The 13,706-nt window shown below is 40.8% G+C and overlaps 1 protein-coding gene across 6 annotated transcripts in view; it reads left to right on the forward strand.

Annotated features, from left to right (window-relative positions):
- LOC127535517 (myosin-K heavy chain-like) overlaps positions 1 to 13,706 on the forward strand; it is a 98,056-nt gene that overhangs the window by 58,017 nt on the left and 26,333 nt on the right. For 2 of the 6 annotated variants that reach the window (XR_007944348.1, XM_051953764.1), the window contains exons 1-3: positions 7,943 to 8,362; positions 8,523 to 8,623; positions 8,715 to 8,795. The exons of the other annotated variants lie outside the window; for them this stretch is intronic. Coding sequence is in view for 1 of the 2 variants with exons in the window: in XM_051953764.1 (XP_051809724.1) it covers positions 8,222 to 8,362; positions 8,523 to 8,623; positions 8,715 to 8,795 (323 nt within the window). In the remaining variant the exon portion in view is untranslated. Of the gene's footprint in view, positions 1 to 7,942; positions 8,363 to 8,522; positions 8,624 to 8,714; positions 8,796 to 13,706 lie in introns of those variants that run through there. 6 annotated transcript variants of the gene reach the window in all.

The raw sequence follows: 13,706 nt of genomic DNA on the forward strand, positions 1-13,706 counted from the left end.
TTGTACCACAAAAACTAAAGTATTGCTGGATAGTATAATATAATTTCCTTTTGGATTCCATGTTATAAGTTAGGAAACAGCGTGAACTATTACTATTATTACAGAGTTGTAGAAAAACAGATTTTAAAACTGCCTTCTGAATGTTTCCTCTGGTGTTTGCTTCATCAAACAGAACAGTGAAGTCACTTACCTCAAAAATGTTCACTTCTTTGGACTTTGTCGAAAGGTTGTTGCTGAATTTAATCTCGATGTCTTGCTAGCTTCGATATAGTCCTGTTGTCCTGCTGAAATCCGTAAGACACTGACTGTCCAGAACTGACTCTACACTGTGATGATTTAAATGTGGTTTGAATTCTAGAATGTCTATGATGATGCAATCAACAGTTAGAAGCTAGTTTTTTAGAGTTGAAACCTGCATATCTTGACAAGGGTACATCAGATCATGTTCAGACTTGGTAGGGGTATTGCTGGGGTCCTGAGGAAGTGCAGTGTGGAGTTTGCAGCAGATTGGATGAATGGTGGTGGCTTTTTCAATGCAATGAAAACAAGGTAGTCACATTCTGATAGCAGTCTCAGCACTACTTCGTTTAAACGTAAACAAATGCAATGGAGCAAATATGTAGTGTTGTTATTGTTTGAACTGTCATACTGAGTGAAAAAAGCACACTGTGGGTGGGTCTGGGTTTATGCGAAACACTGAAACACTGGTGTAGTCTTTGGATATGAGGAATATGGCTTTCAAAAAAAGTTTTCTTGCTTCAACTTATGGTTAATTGAGCATTTGGATAAAATATGTTGTGGTAAATTGTGCCATCAATTATGTTGAAGTAAAATAGAAAATTTTATACCTCATATAATGTAAGATCTGTCTCCATTTGTTCATCTCAGGCCTGGTGGGCAGATCCTGTTCTGGTTCCTTATCTAATGTACCTAATGTAATTATTTACCAATAATCATTTAACAAAAATGCATCATCCAGAACTAACTTCATGCTACATCTTCAGCCTCATATAGTAGCTTACTGTATGATTATACAACACATGTGGAATAATTTCAGGTCTCAATAATTGTACAGACATAAAACCATAAACATGAAAAATTTATTTTGAGCAGCAAACAATTGTTTTGTGCACACTGAAAGAAAAACCTGGTTGGATTTGCATAAAAAAAATACTGACAGCGCAAAACTATATTGTGTTTTGGTTTGAACACATTTTCAACCAATATCCCCTTAATTAATATCTGCTGTTTGAGCATCATTATTTCACATTGAAATCTTTAAGTCAAATCATGTTCTTTTTCATACTTCACCCATGTTATACATGCATGAAGCATTTCTTTTAAATATATTTATTTATGTCATCTTGTTGGTGTTTAATTTGTTTGTATCTATAATCAATTATCAAATTTCATATTCTATACATGATAGTTCTATTGATGCAACCTAAATGAAATTACTTTTGCTGAAGCTAAATTTGTGTTGACCTACAAAGCATTCAAAACAATTGAACAAATAAATCACAGACTGATTTAATATTTCTTTTTAGATCAAACAATTGTAAACATGGAAACTACAGAACCTGTTTTAACAGAGGAATATTTCATCTCATCAATGCATTTAATCTACAGAAATGAACTCCCTCCACATTCAACTTAAAGTGCACATGCGCATAACTGAGGCTTAAAAACATTCCTTTGGGTGCCTCAGATAACATGGTTAAACCCTTTAAAATGTCGATTTTGCGTCTCTTTGAAGACACGATGAACTGCAACCAAGTGTTCAGCCAGTTTGCTCCACAACTGTTAGGATTAGGATTACATTCAAACACAAGTAACTAAAGGAGCCACTTACAGCCACAAGAAAGAAACAAGGTCGCATATGTGACCAAAGACAGTCTGACCATCAACACTGACCTTGTCTTCTTTTTTCTTTTTTAAACACAGTTAAGTGAAACACTTGAACAATAATTGCATAAACCTATCAACAGCAACTTTTCTTTTAACCAAACAGTGCAAGACAACATGAGGCCTAAAGACCAAACACTGAACACCACAAACCAGTATTCAAGTACCGTATTTTCCACACCATAAGGCGCAGTCTGGATTACGGGGTTTATTTCTGTACTTAAGCCAAATATAAGACGCACCGTATTATTGGACGCACGCTAAAACAAGGAAACGGAACGAAATAGGGGGTTTGGTTGAACTTTATTCTACTACGTATTTAAAAATACACTCACCTTATTTTTTGATCAAGCTTTTGTCACACATCCATAAAAGTCCTCATCTTCCTTACCAAAAAGTAGTATATTCAAGTATTTTTTGAGTATACTAAGAAATAAGAAAGTACTCTTATAGTAAACTTGAAGTTACTACTTATGTACTTATACAAGATATACTTTGCCAAGTTAATGTTAAGTATACTCTGAGTTTACAAAAAATTATACTAAAAGCATATTTGCATAAATCAGACCCAGCTGCCCATCTTTCAATAACACAGCACTGTTAAATCTTTTCTTTGGACGATCATAGATCTTACTGTGAAACATATGAAGATGACCTTCCAAATTCTTTCTGGAGCATGTAATGTGATGGAGGAATCATACCAGGAAGCATTATGTTGAGCATTTCAAGTAAATTAGTAACTGCTTCTCCCGATAAATTGTGTCGTAACAGAAAAGACATCAGCATCAGTAATGTTTCCCCTTTTGAAACTGTTGCACCTGGATACAAAGGCTTTTCAGCTTCTCCAGATTCTCCTCCGTCCTCTCCTCCTCCGTCCTCGGTGAGAATAGTTGTGCTCATAAGTTTACATACCCTGACAGAATTTTTGATTTAATCATGACATTTTTTCAGAGAATGGTAATGATAACGTTTTTTTTTTTTCTTTTTTTTTTTTTAAATCAATCATGTTCCTGGTTACACAACCATGTGGTTCTATATGGAGAATATGACAGAAAAATATACAACGTGAAAGGAAAACTTTAGGTTGATGCTGCTTGTGTAAAGACAGACACTTGGATGTTAAGAATGATGAGCCTGTGACCAATAATGACCGGAAGAGGAGTTAAAACCTACAGTGGGGCTAAAAGGTCTTTGGCAGCCAAAAAAATCTTCAAGTTCTCCCACTTAAGAAGATAAGAGTGGTCTGTAATTTTAATCACAGGTACACTTCAACTGTGAGAGACAGAATGTGAAAAAATCCAGGATATCACATTGTATGATATTAAACAATTTTACAGTAAAAATGTGCCAACAATATGTATTTGGCGCCTACAAACAAGCAAAATTTTTGGCAGCCAAATACTTTGCATATGTGAAGTCTACTGAGAATGGAATTTCCGGAGCCCTTATCTGTATGTTAACTCGTTTTAACAAAGTCAAGGTAATCATTGACTGTTATTTTACAGTGTATGATTAAAGCAGAATATGACTCCTAAGGTTTATACACAATCACTTACCATGTTTTCAGCTGCTCTGCTGTCGGAGACCATTTCAGAATCTGACAGGTATTCTTCATTCTACAGGGGAAAAAAGATAAGATCAGTAACGACCATTTGATACCGTTGGAATTTAATTCACTCAAGATAAAACTTGGGTGAAGTATGAATTTACCGCTTTATAATCTGTAATAGAGTTTTCCTCATCTTCCCCATTTTCTTCATCTTCTGTGGTACTTTGGTCAAAATCATTGAAGGCCTACAATGTAATAACAAACAAAAGAATTACTTGAAGTTTAATGTAAAGAAATGATGCAATGCAGCATTTGTCCCCTATTCTTTGGAAGGATGAAGTGTCACAGTTCCGCTCCTCTGTCCTGTCTGTCTGGTTGTCTCCCGTCCGCTCCTCTGTCCTGTCTGTCTGGTTGTCTCCCGTCCGCTCCTCTGCCCTGTCTGTCTGGTTGTCTCCCGTCCGCTCCTCTGCCCTGTCTCTGTCTGGTTGTCTCCCGTCCGCTCCTCTGCCCTGTTTGTCTGGTTGTCTCCCATCCGCTCCTCTGCCCTGTCTTTCCCCTGCAGCTCGGTGCCTGAGTGGAGTCTAGCTTCTCAAGCTGACTCCACTCAGGCAATCAACTATCTCCATGGCTCCCCGACAGCTGACGATCATTCACTAACGACTCACCTCTGCAATAAGTACCGGCTCAGCCTTCCACTCCCTGCCAGAGTGTTAACCAAGAACCACGCAGTTCGGTTTGCTCTCCAGCCTTTATGCATTATCTGTTTGAGTTTCTACCCTGTTTTTCCTCACGTTTGTTTTCTCCTGCCTCCACGCAGCCAGCTGTCCGGGAACCCCTCTCCTGCCTGGAACCCCCTCTCCTGCCTGGAACCCCCACTCGAACCCCCACTCCTGCCTGGAACCCCCACTCCTGCCTGGAACCCCCCGCTCATGCACTCTGGTTTCCCCATCCTGGCCATTGTTCATCCCCAACAATAAACCACTTGCATTCAGCCAGCCCTGGTAGTGTGGCTTTCTGCTTGGGTCCACCCGCTCGCCGTGACATGAAGCAAATGTGGAAATTAATGGCACGCAGCATTGGGAGGGAGCCTAATTAAAATGACAAAAAGTACTGATAGCAGAAAAATGGAATGACTTGTCTCAATAGGGGCCAACCAAAGTCTCTCTCATTTTCTCTATCTAAAGCGCGTTTTTCTTTTTCTTTTTAAGTTATCTTCCTTCCAAAGTGTTAACTATTTATTTCTTCAGTTTTTGGAACATTAGTCTAGACATTTTGCTCATGTTAAGCTGAATTTTATTCGTTTAATCTGGAGAACCGATTCAGAACCAGCATTTATTTTTCTGAATTTTGACAGTTTTTCATCAAACATCCGTTTTTCTTGGCTAAGATTGAAAGCCATCATTTTCTTAAATCAGGCGGCATTAAACCCGGCGCCATTCAGCTGTGACCTCTGTAGACCTGTTGGATCAGGTCCATTTGCATAGAATCGATAAATCCGCGGCAGGACATCCAAGCGTGGCCATAACGACGACACACCGCTCCGAACCTGCAAGTCCAGACCGTTGTGCTGCTTCTCTGAAGGCCGCAAGTCCCAGCCCCATGACGGTTCACTTCAAAATCCAGCTGAGCTTGCTCTGATTCCATTCTATGGGTGATGTACTAACCGCTTGGTCAATTAATTCATTTAATCAGTTTATTCCTTTACAAATGATTAATTCTTAATTCAAATTACCGGTTACCTCGTCAGGTTAGCTCTGGCTAATCCTCACCATATTTCCTTCTCTCTCACACACACTTCCACATCTCTCACACACACACACACCACACACACACTCCCACATTCCACACATGCACGCGCACACACATGTAGCCCTGCACGCACACACACACATCATATCTACATTGTATATAGTTCACTTGTCATTATTTTTCATAGAATAGTTAATAAATACCTCATTTTAGACCAAATTACAGTCTTGTGTTTCTTTGTGTAGAATTTAAACGAGGATTCAAGACTTTTTGATATGAGATTGATCAAAATTTTTATGAATATTAATTTTTTTATTAAAGTTTATTATTTCCCTTGGAATCTTGGGTGGTGCCCCAATTATTGATAACGAGAGCTATAAATCATAAGGTAGTACCCCTACACTGTTGCTGTGCTTCACACAGTTGCATTGGTTGGGATGTGATTTAGACATTAGATATTTTATCTATCTAATATATAAATTAGAAACTTCTGGCCAGTGACCAAAGCAAAATTAAATAAAAAAACATTGGGCTAAAGTAAAGTACATGTAGATCTTGAACAAAGTACATACTTGAATTTACCTTTAAAGTGTCAGTTTGCAAACATCTCTTTGCAGAAAAGTCTTCCTCCACCTTCTTACTTTCCAAGGCACAGTTTGAGGCACTCCTCAAGCCATCTTCGGCATCTGTTTGGAGAGCTTTATAGTTGTCTAGCAACTTATGACAGGAAAAGGAAAAACAAGCTGACATACAGTGCCTTGTGAAAGTATTCGGCCCCCTTGAACTTTTCAACCTTTCGCCACATTTCAGGCTTGCATTTCAGGCAACAAGTGGGACACAATCGTGAAGTGGAACGAAATTTATTGGATATTTTAAACTTTTTTAACAACTAAAAACCTGAAAAGTGGGGCGTGCAATATTATTCGGCCCCCTTGCATTAATACTTTGTAGCGCCACCTTTTGCTGCATTTACAGCTGCAAGTCGCTTGGGGTATGTCTATCAGTTTTGCACATCGAGAGACTGAAATTCTTGCCCATTCCTCCTTGCAAAACAGCTCGAGCTCAGTGAGGTTGGATGGAGAGCGTTTGTGAACAGCAGTCTTCAGCTCTGCCCACAGATTCTCGATTGGATTCAGGTCTGGACTTTGACTTGGCCATTCTAACACCTGGATACGTTTATTTGTGAACCATTCCATTGTAGATTTGGCTTTATGTTTTGGATCATTGTCCTGTTGGAAGATAAATCTTCGTCCCAGTCTCAGGTCTTTTGCAGACTCTAACAGGTTTTCTTCCAGAATGGTCCTGTATTTGGCTCCATTCATCTTCCCATCAATTTTAACCATCTTCCCTGCCCCTGCTGAAGAAAAGCAGGCCCAAACCATGAGGCTGCCACCACCATGTTTGACAGTGGGGATGGTGTGTTCAGGGTGATGAGGTGTGTTGCTTTTAAGCCAAACATATCATTTTGCATTGTGGCCAGAAAGTTCCATTTTGGTTTCATCTGACCAGAGCACCTTCTTCCACATGTTTGGTGTGTCTCCCAGGTGGCTTGTAGCAAACTTCAAATGAGACTTTTTATGGATATCTTTGAGAAATGGCTTTCTTCTTGCCACTCTTCCATAAAGGCCAGATTTGTGCAGTGTACGACTGATTGTTGCCCTATGGACAGACTCTCCCACCTCAGCTGTGGATCTCTGCAGTTCATCCAGAGTGATCATGGGCCTCTTGGCTGCATCTCTGATCAGTCTTCTCCTTGTTGGAGGTGAAAGTTTAGAGGGACGGCCGGGTCTTGGTAGATTTGCAGTGGTCTGATACTCCTTCCATTTCAATATGATTGCTTGCACAGTGCTCCTTGAGATGTTTAAAGCTTGGGAAATCTTTTTGTATCCAAATCCGACTTTAAACTTCTCCACAACAGTATCTGGGACCTGCCTGGTGTGTTCCTTGGTCTTCATGATGCTCTCTGCACTTTAAACAGAACCCTGAGACTATCACAGAGCAGGTGCATTTATACGGAGACTTGATTACACACAGGTGAATTCTATGTATCATCATCAGTCATTTCGGACAACATTGGATCATTCAGAGATCCTCACTGAACTTCTGGAGTGAGTTTGCTGCACTGAAAGTAAAGGGGCCGAATAATATTGCACGCCCCACTTTTCAGTTTTTTATTTGTTAAAAAAGTTTAAAATATCCAATAAATTTCATTCCACTTCATGGGGTGGCATGGCTCAGTGGGTAGAGTGGCCGTCTTGCAACCGAAGGGTTGCCGGTTTGATCCTCGCCCCGTCGTGTTCGAGGTGTCCCTGAGCAAGACACCTAACCCCGAATTGCTCCTGATGGGGTCGTGGTTAGCACCTTGCATGGCAGCTTCCGCCATCAGTGTGTGAATGGGTGAATGTGATGTATCATGTAAAGCGCTTTGGGTACCTTGCAGGTATAGTAAAGCGCTATATAAATACAGACCATTTACCATTTCATGATTGTGTCCCAATTGTTGTTGATTCTTGACAAAAAATTAAAATTTATATCTTTATTTTTGAAGCCTGAAATGTGGCGAAAGGTTGAAAAGTTCAAGGGGGCCGAATACTTTCACAAGGCACTGCATGTTTCAGGGTTGTTTTAATGGTACTGAAGGTTTTTTTTTGGAAAATTAACATATTGTTCTGATCACCTGTCTCCCTCTGTAGCTCTGAGACAGACTGCTGACCTGTCCAGGGCGAACCCTTGTCCTGAGTCAGCTGAGATAGGCTCCAGCCTCCCACGATCCAACAGAGGATTGAGTAGTTTATAGATTATGCATAGATGGATGGAATTCTTAATTATTTCAAGAAAAATGCACAAGTTTTTGCTGACTATTAAATAGGTTTAAATAGTAAAACATGGAATGCATTGCTATTATATTTGGATTGAATTTCGTAATGTAACAGATTTGTGGAATATCTTTTTCATTTTAATCTAATTCATTTAATGTATACATTTTTTTTTGACAAACCGTTTTGTGCATGAAATGAAATGACAAATTTCTCCCTTTCTTCCTCTCTCAACTTTCTAACCAGCGAAAGCGAGACAGCAGCCCACCAGGAGCCTCCAGCCAAGTGGTCCTGCACCCCCTCTGGCTTTCAGCGTGGAGGCGAGGAACCATCCCGGCCGGAGGTCAGTCGTCCTAAACACTCTGCTGAAATGTGTTTTCACAGACGGCTGCCTCCCGTGAGGATAGCTTACCGTAACTGTAATAAATACAACAAATGGCCAAATGAAATCACCAGTCAGCATTTTTAGACAACAGTGTTTGACCTCAAGTTATCTGTCACAGGAACACGCTGCCCAGCCAGAAAGGAGCACCAGCCCCCAGCCGTCCACCTCTGGCTCACTGCATTACCCTCCAGAGCCTCACATAAGTCTCATCCCCCCACCGTACACCTCAGAATCAGATTCAGATTCAGACTATTATTCCGATTCTGGTGTAGAGGGAGATGTGGATACTGACTCAGACTCTGATTTCCAGGACGAGAGGAGCTCCAGCCCCCCGAGGTCCAACTCTGCTCAGCAAGCGAGGACGTCCCGGCAAATCTCCACCCCGGGGGAGGTCAGTAGCACACTGAAATGTCTACTTTGAGAGAAGTGAATTTTGTCAAGTTAGTCTACAGTCATTTTTAAAAATACAGGAAAGGACTATTTGAAGAGTGCCATCAGGCTTTTTGAGAGCACAGTGTGTTACAGTCACGACCTGATGGTGCCAGTGACGTTTGCAAGTCATCATAAACGTGTGTGAAATGTAAAATGTATTCAGGAGCACATGTGTAAATAAGAAGTGCTACAAAATTCAGACCAAGCTGCCTCAGTTACGATGTTGTGTTCACTGATCCAAACCAGTGTTCCCCCCAATACTGCCCCAAGAATTCAGCTCAAACCCTTTCCATCTTGTACACACTCTGCCTCCGTTTGCCAGTTTGGATGAAGGAACCCAAAGAGTGTCTTTTAAAATAACCAACCTGAAGCGGGAGTAGATTATAAAGCCCTCCAGCACTCAGTCTGTATTGATGCCGGTTTTCTGACCACACTCCTCACAAATACAGCGTCTGTTGTTTCCCACAATGGAGGTCCTCCTCTTAATGATTTCAGATTCATGATATGTGTTTGAAAGCAGCATCTATGGAGTAATGTTTTGTTAGAATCGGTGAAATGACAGCAGGGTTATTTTGATACTTAAAGAGCTGGTGAGTCTTTCTGTGTCTTTAACACAGCAGCCACAGACCGAGAAAAGTGTCACCTAAATATATTCTCCTCCAAGATTCTCTGGTTTTGGCGCGAGCTATCGCGCCAAAACAAGATTTGCTTTCTAGCATCCTGAGATTTGGATACAGACCACAACAAATAGCGATCGCCAAGTAATGTGGAGGTTTTCGTTCACTTCTCATCTCTAGTATGTTTTGGGACACTCGTTGAGACTATCCGAGCCGGTCAGTGTGGGAAAAAAAGCATGTTGGGGCGGACTTTGACGCGGGGGGGCACGTTGCCCCATACTTTTCGCTAGTTGAGCTGCGAGCTGAGCTGCGAAACTGCCTGCTTGGCTAAATACTGGAGCTATGTCGAAAATTCATTTCTCCATCACTCACATGTATGAAAAGACATATGAAAACAGACCCCAGGTGGAAAAAAAAACTGAAGTTCCCCTTTAAGGGGAACTCCAGACTTACTTGGTATTTTAAAAACTATTTTCAAACGTTCTTTTCTCCTATAGTTTCTTTTTTTAGATTTGGTCTCAGGATAAGAACATTTACACAACAACTGTGTGTTTTAGTATTTTGTTACATGGATTATTTGAAATTTGATGAATGGGACGTAAAATGTCCTCCAGTTCTGGAATGATCCATGCATATTATCCATCTAAGTCCGGCCCGAGGGCCGAATCCGTCCCACTGTCGAATTTATTTGTGGCCCGCCAGCATTTGTGATCAGGGTATAAATACACAGGTTAAAAAATATTTTAGGTTTTACCACAAGGTGGCAGCATGACCCATTCTGACCACAGTAGTGTTCGGAAAGTTCAATTCTTTCAATGCACTAAAATGTGTTACTCCATGTGCTCCTTCTCTTCACTGGGAAAATAATGGATACTTCTTCAAAAATAGTTGGCCACATGAACAATTTCTTCCATGGTTTTCAAGGAACACATTGCTGATGAGTAAAATATATTACAAAGTTTGCTAATATTAATTGTTTTTAAAAATTTTGCCATTGCTTCCGTTAAGTTTTTTTTAGTATGATACAAAGAAAATACATCATGGACTTGGTTAATACTTCATATTATGTTAAAATATGTTATTATTAGTGTTAAAATAACATAATAGTATGTTTAAATATGTTGCATATTAGTAAAACACATTATAAAGTTTGCTAATAATAACTGTTACTCGTCTTCTATTTTCGAAATGAATTTTTTTTAATGATATTAGAGAACAGGGTCTGATGGTAATAAACATTTTATTTTATTATTACATTAATTTGTTTTATTATAATTGTAAAGCACGAGGGCTGGACCCCAATATCCGGAATATCCGAATATTCATTTGCTACGGCGGTATCCTGATATTAATTTTGGTCCCCCCCCCCTTCGGACGTTACTGAGCGGAAAGAATATGCGGCGTTACTGTCTTCCCTCCGCCTTCGGCCCACATCTGCACATATCGGCTCATCTCGTCCTGTGATCACATAAACACATATATGTCTATAACATATACACATATGTCTATGTGATCACCCTATTCTCCCCCCAGACGAAACTATTCGGAGCTCGTCTCGTCACTGTTGCCAACTCCTCAGTAAGGAAAGTCGCTGTTGGCTGTCCTAAAAGTCGCAAGAAGTCGCTAAATGATGTCATTTCCTAATTTGCATATTTCTCAGTTTGCATGTAATTGTAATCAACGTTGTAGGAAAGAATAACATTGTGGCAGAGACCAAAAAGTGATTATAAAACACCCAAAATATTTTTACTAGAGGATAAATGCTGTGGTTTATTTTAGCATGACAGTGAAGAAACATTTTCGTTTATATGGCTCCGTAAGTCTGGATGGGATCTGCAGTGACTTTGCGCATGCGTGTTTCATCTGCCATCTGGCCGCGGAGCGATGTGTCCTCTAATCAGACACTGGGACTGCTGCGGGGTTACTGGACTGACAGCCTGTGCTTTGAGATGGGGAGGAGCTCACAGCAGCACCTGCTGCTTGTTGAAAACAGTAACTGCAGAATGATCCGAGTTTTCCTGTCAGAGTCTCCAAAACGGCAGAAAAAGTCGCTAGATATGTGGCTAGTCGCTTTTGACAAAAAAAGTCGCTAGGAGCTTTGAAAAGTCGCTAGATTTAGCGAGAAAGTCGCTAAGTTGGCAACACTGCGTCTCTTCCCTGCGCCTTCGGCCCACTTCGGCTCATCCCGTCGTGTTCTTCGGCTCATCTCGGCTCCTCCATTCGTGTTTGTTACCACCACCCGAATGGCCGGGTGGCTGCCCACTCTGACGTCACGCTTCACTTCGTTGCATAAACACATGCTGAAGACCTGCTGTTTGGGAATTCTTCAGTTTAACTGAAGACAAAACGAAGGCAAAATTTGGACCCGGGAGACCAGACCAACGGATCCGAATATTCGGGCTATCTCCGCCACCAGCCGCCACCAGCCGCCGCGCCGGGGCAGAATGAATATTCGGATATTCGTCTTTAATAGGGCCCGAATATTAGGAGGCCAGAAACCACTATTCGGGCCAGCCCTATAAAGCACTTTGTGATTTTGTATCTGTGAAAAGAGATATCCAATGTAAAGGAATACAAATAGTTAGGATTGATAGTTTAGAGACTTGTAAGTTGTGGAGTGCAGGAAAAATAACTTTATCACTCATTGCAATGAGATATGTTTGTCACTTCTAACCCTCTTAACACTACTGTGCTTAAAAGGCATGCTTTCTCTGAAAAAAATCTCCAAAATACAAATGTTTTTTTAGAGCCACAAACTGCAAAAATGGAAAGAATGGTTCAGCTTTCAGACTGTTTGTAATAAATACCATCAGTTTTGTGTGGTTACATTGAGAAAAATATTGAAAATAAGCTTAAAATTGTCAGATTTCATTGTAGTCACTTTATTTAGTATGTCAAATTCAAAAATTCACCAAAAATAATGATGAACGTTTAAAAAAAACAAACAAAAGAGTCTCTGCTCTGCATGGCAACTGAGAAGCCATGACTGACTCAGGCCAGTTGTGAGCAACAACCATGTCACCAAAATGCAGACACTTTTTGGGTGAACCTTTCAATTCAGTTTCAATAAATTTTATTTACAAGTTGAAATGTGTCATCTCAAGACACTTCAATGAGAAAAGTAAAGAAAATTACAGAGAGAAATCCAACAAATCCAAAATTTCCTTTGGATTCCCGTCTGAGCAAGCACTTGGCGACAGTGGGGAGGTAAAACTCCCTTTTTCAGGAAGAACCCTCCGGCAGAACCAGGCTCAGACAGGGCGGCCATCTGCCTCGACCGGTTGGAGTGAGGGTAAAGGAGGGAGAGAGCAGGATATTATACAGAAAACAGATCAAAACACTAGAGAAAAATAAACAAATAATTAAAAAAAAAAGAAAAGGGAACAATAAACCCAGCGAAGGTTACTGAGGTCAGGACCAGTGAGACTGAAATGTGACTGCAGGACATTGGTGCTGCTCAGTCCATCACATCAGACACACACACACAGCAGCAGAACGTCTTCTTCATGCAAGACAAGATGCGTTGGAAGCAGTTTTTCTTCTTTTTCTTCTTGCTTTGCTCCTTCTTGCTGTCTTCAGTGTACTGATGGTTCTGCTCGACCTTCCTGAATTGATCGTCCTTGCTGACGTTGCTGGTGTCATTGCTCTCACCGTCCTCAATGTCTTTAGCAGCTTTATAATCATCACTCTCCTCAATGTCCTCATACTCGCTGCTCTTCTTGTCCTCCCGGTCTTTGTCCTCATCAGGTAAGCCTGTCAGGTCAATTCTGTTTTCAGGCTCTGCAGGCTTAACCATGATGAACAGGCTGGTGGAGGGTTTAGGTTCATTGCTAAAAAAAGGAAACACACACTGTTGGGTTTACATCCGACAAGCAGAGAATGTAAACATGCAAATCAGCAAAAGTCCATATCAGTGTTTTGTCACTTGCTGGACTGTTAATATCTCACAACCTGTGTACAAAGTAAATAGAAGCACACTTACCAACTGCTGGTGGGGGAGCTGCTGCTGAGGTAGCTTTTGGTGATAAAAGGGTGGTTGAGGATACCACTGGGGGTGATTCTGTCCTTCTCATCCCACTGAAGCATCGCCTTCAACAGCTCGATGTACTCCCTCCTCTCATCGGCCTCTGCTGGGTTATCCGTCTCAGAATACACCTGGTGCAGAAAACATTTGGGAAGTACAACAGTGGTCAAGTCACCTTCAACCTGAAATATGAATACAATAAATGAACATCACTCTTCAGCAACTAGCT

Source organism: Acanthochromis polyacanthus, chromosome 9 (assembly GCF_021347895.1).
Source record: "Acanthochromis polyacanthus isolate Apoly-LR-REF ecotype Palm Island chromosome 9, KAUST_Apoly_ChrSc, whole genome shotgun sequence".
Classification (NCBI taxonomy): Eukaryota; Metazoa; Chordata; class Actinopteri; family Pomacentridae; genus Acanthochromis; species Acanthochromis polyacanthus.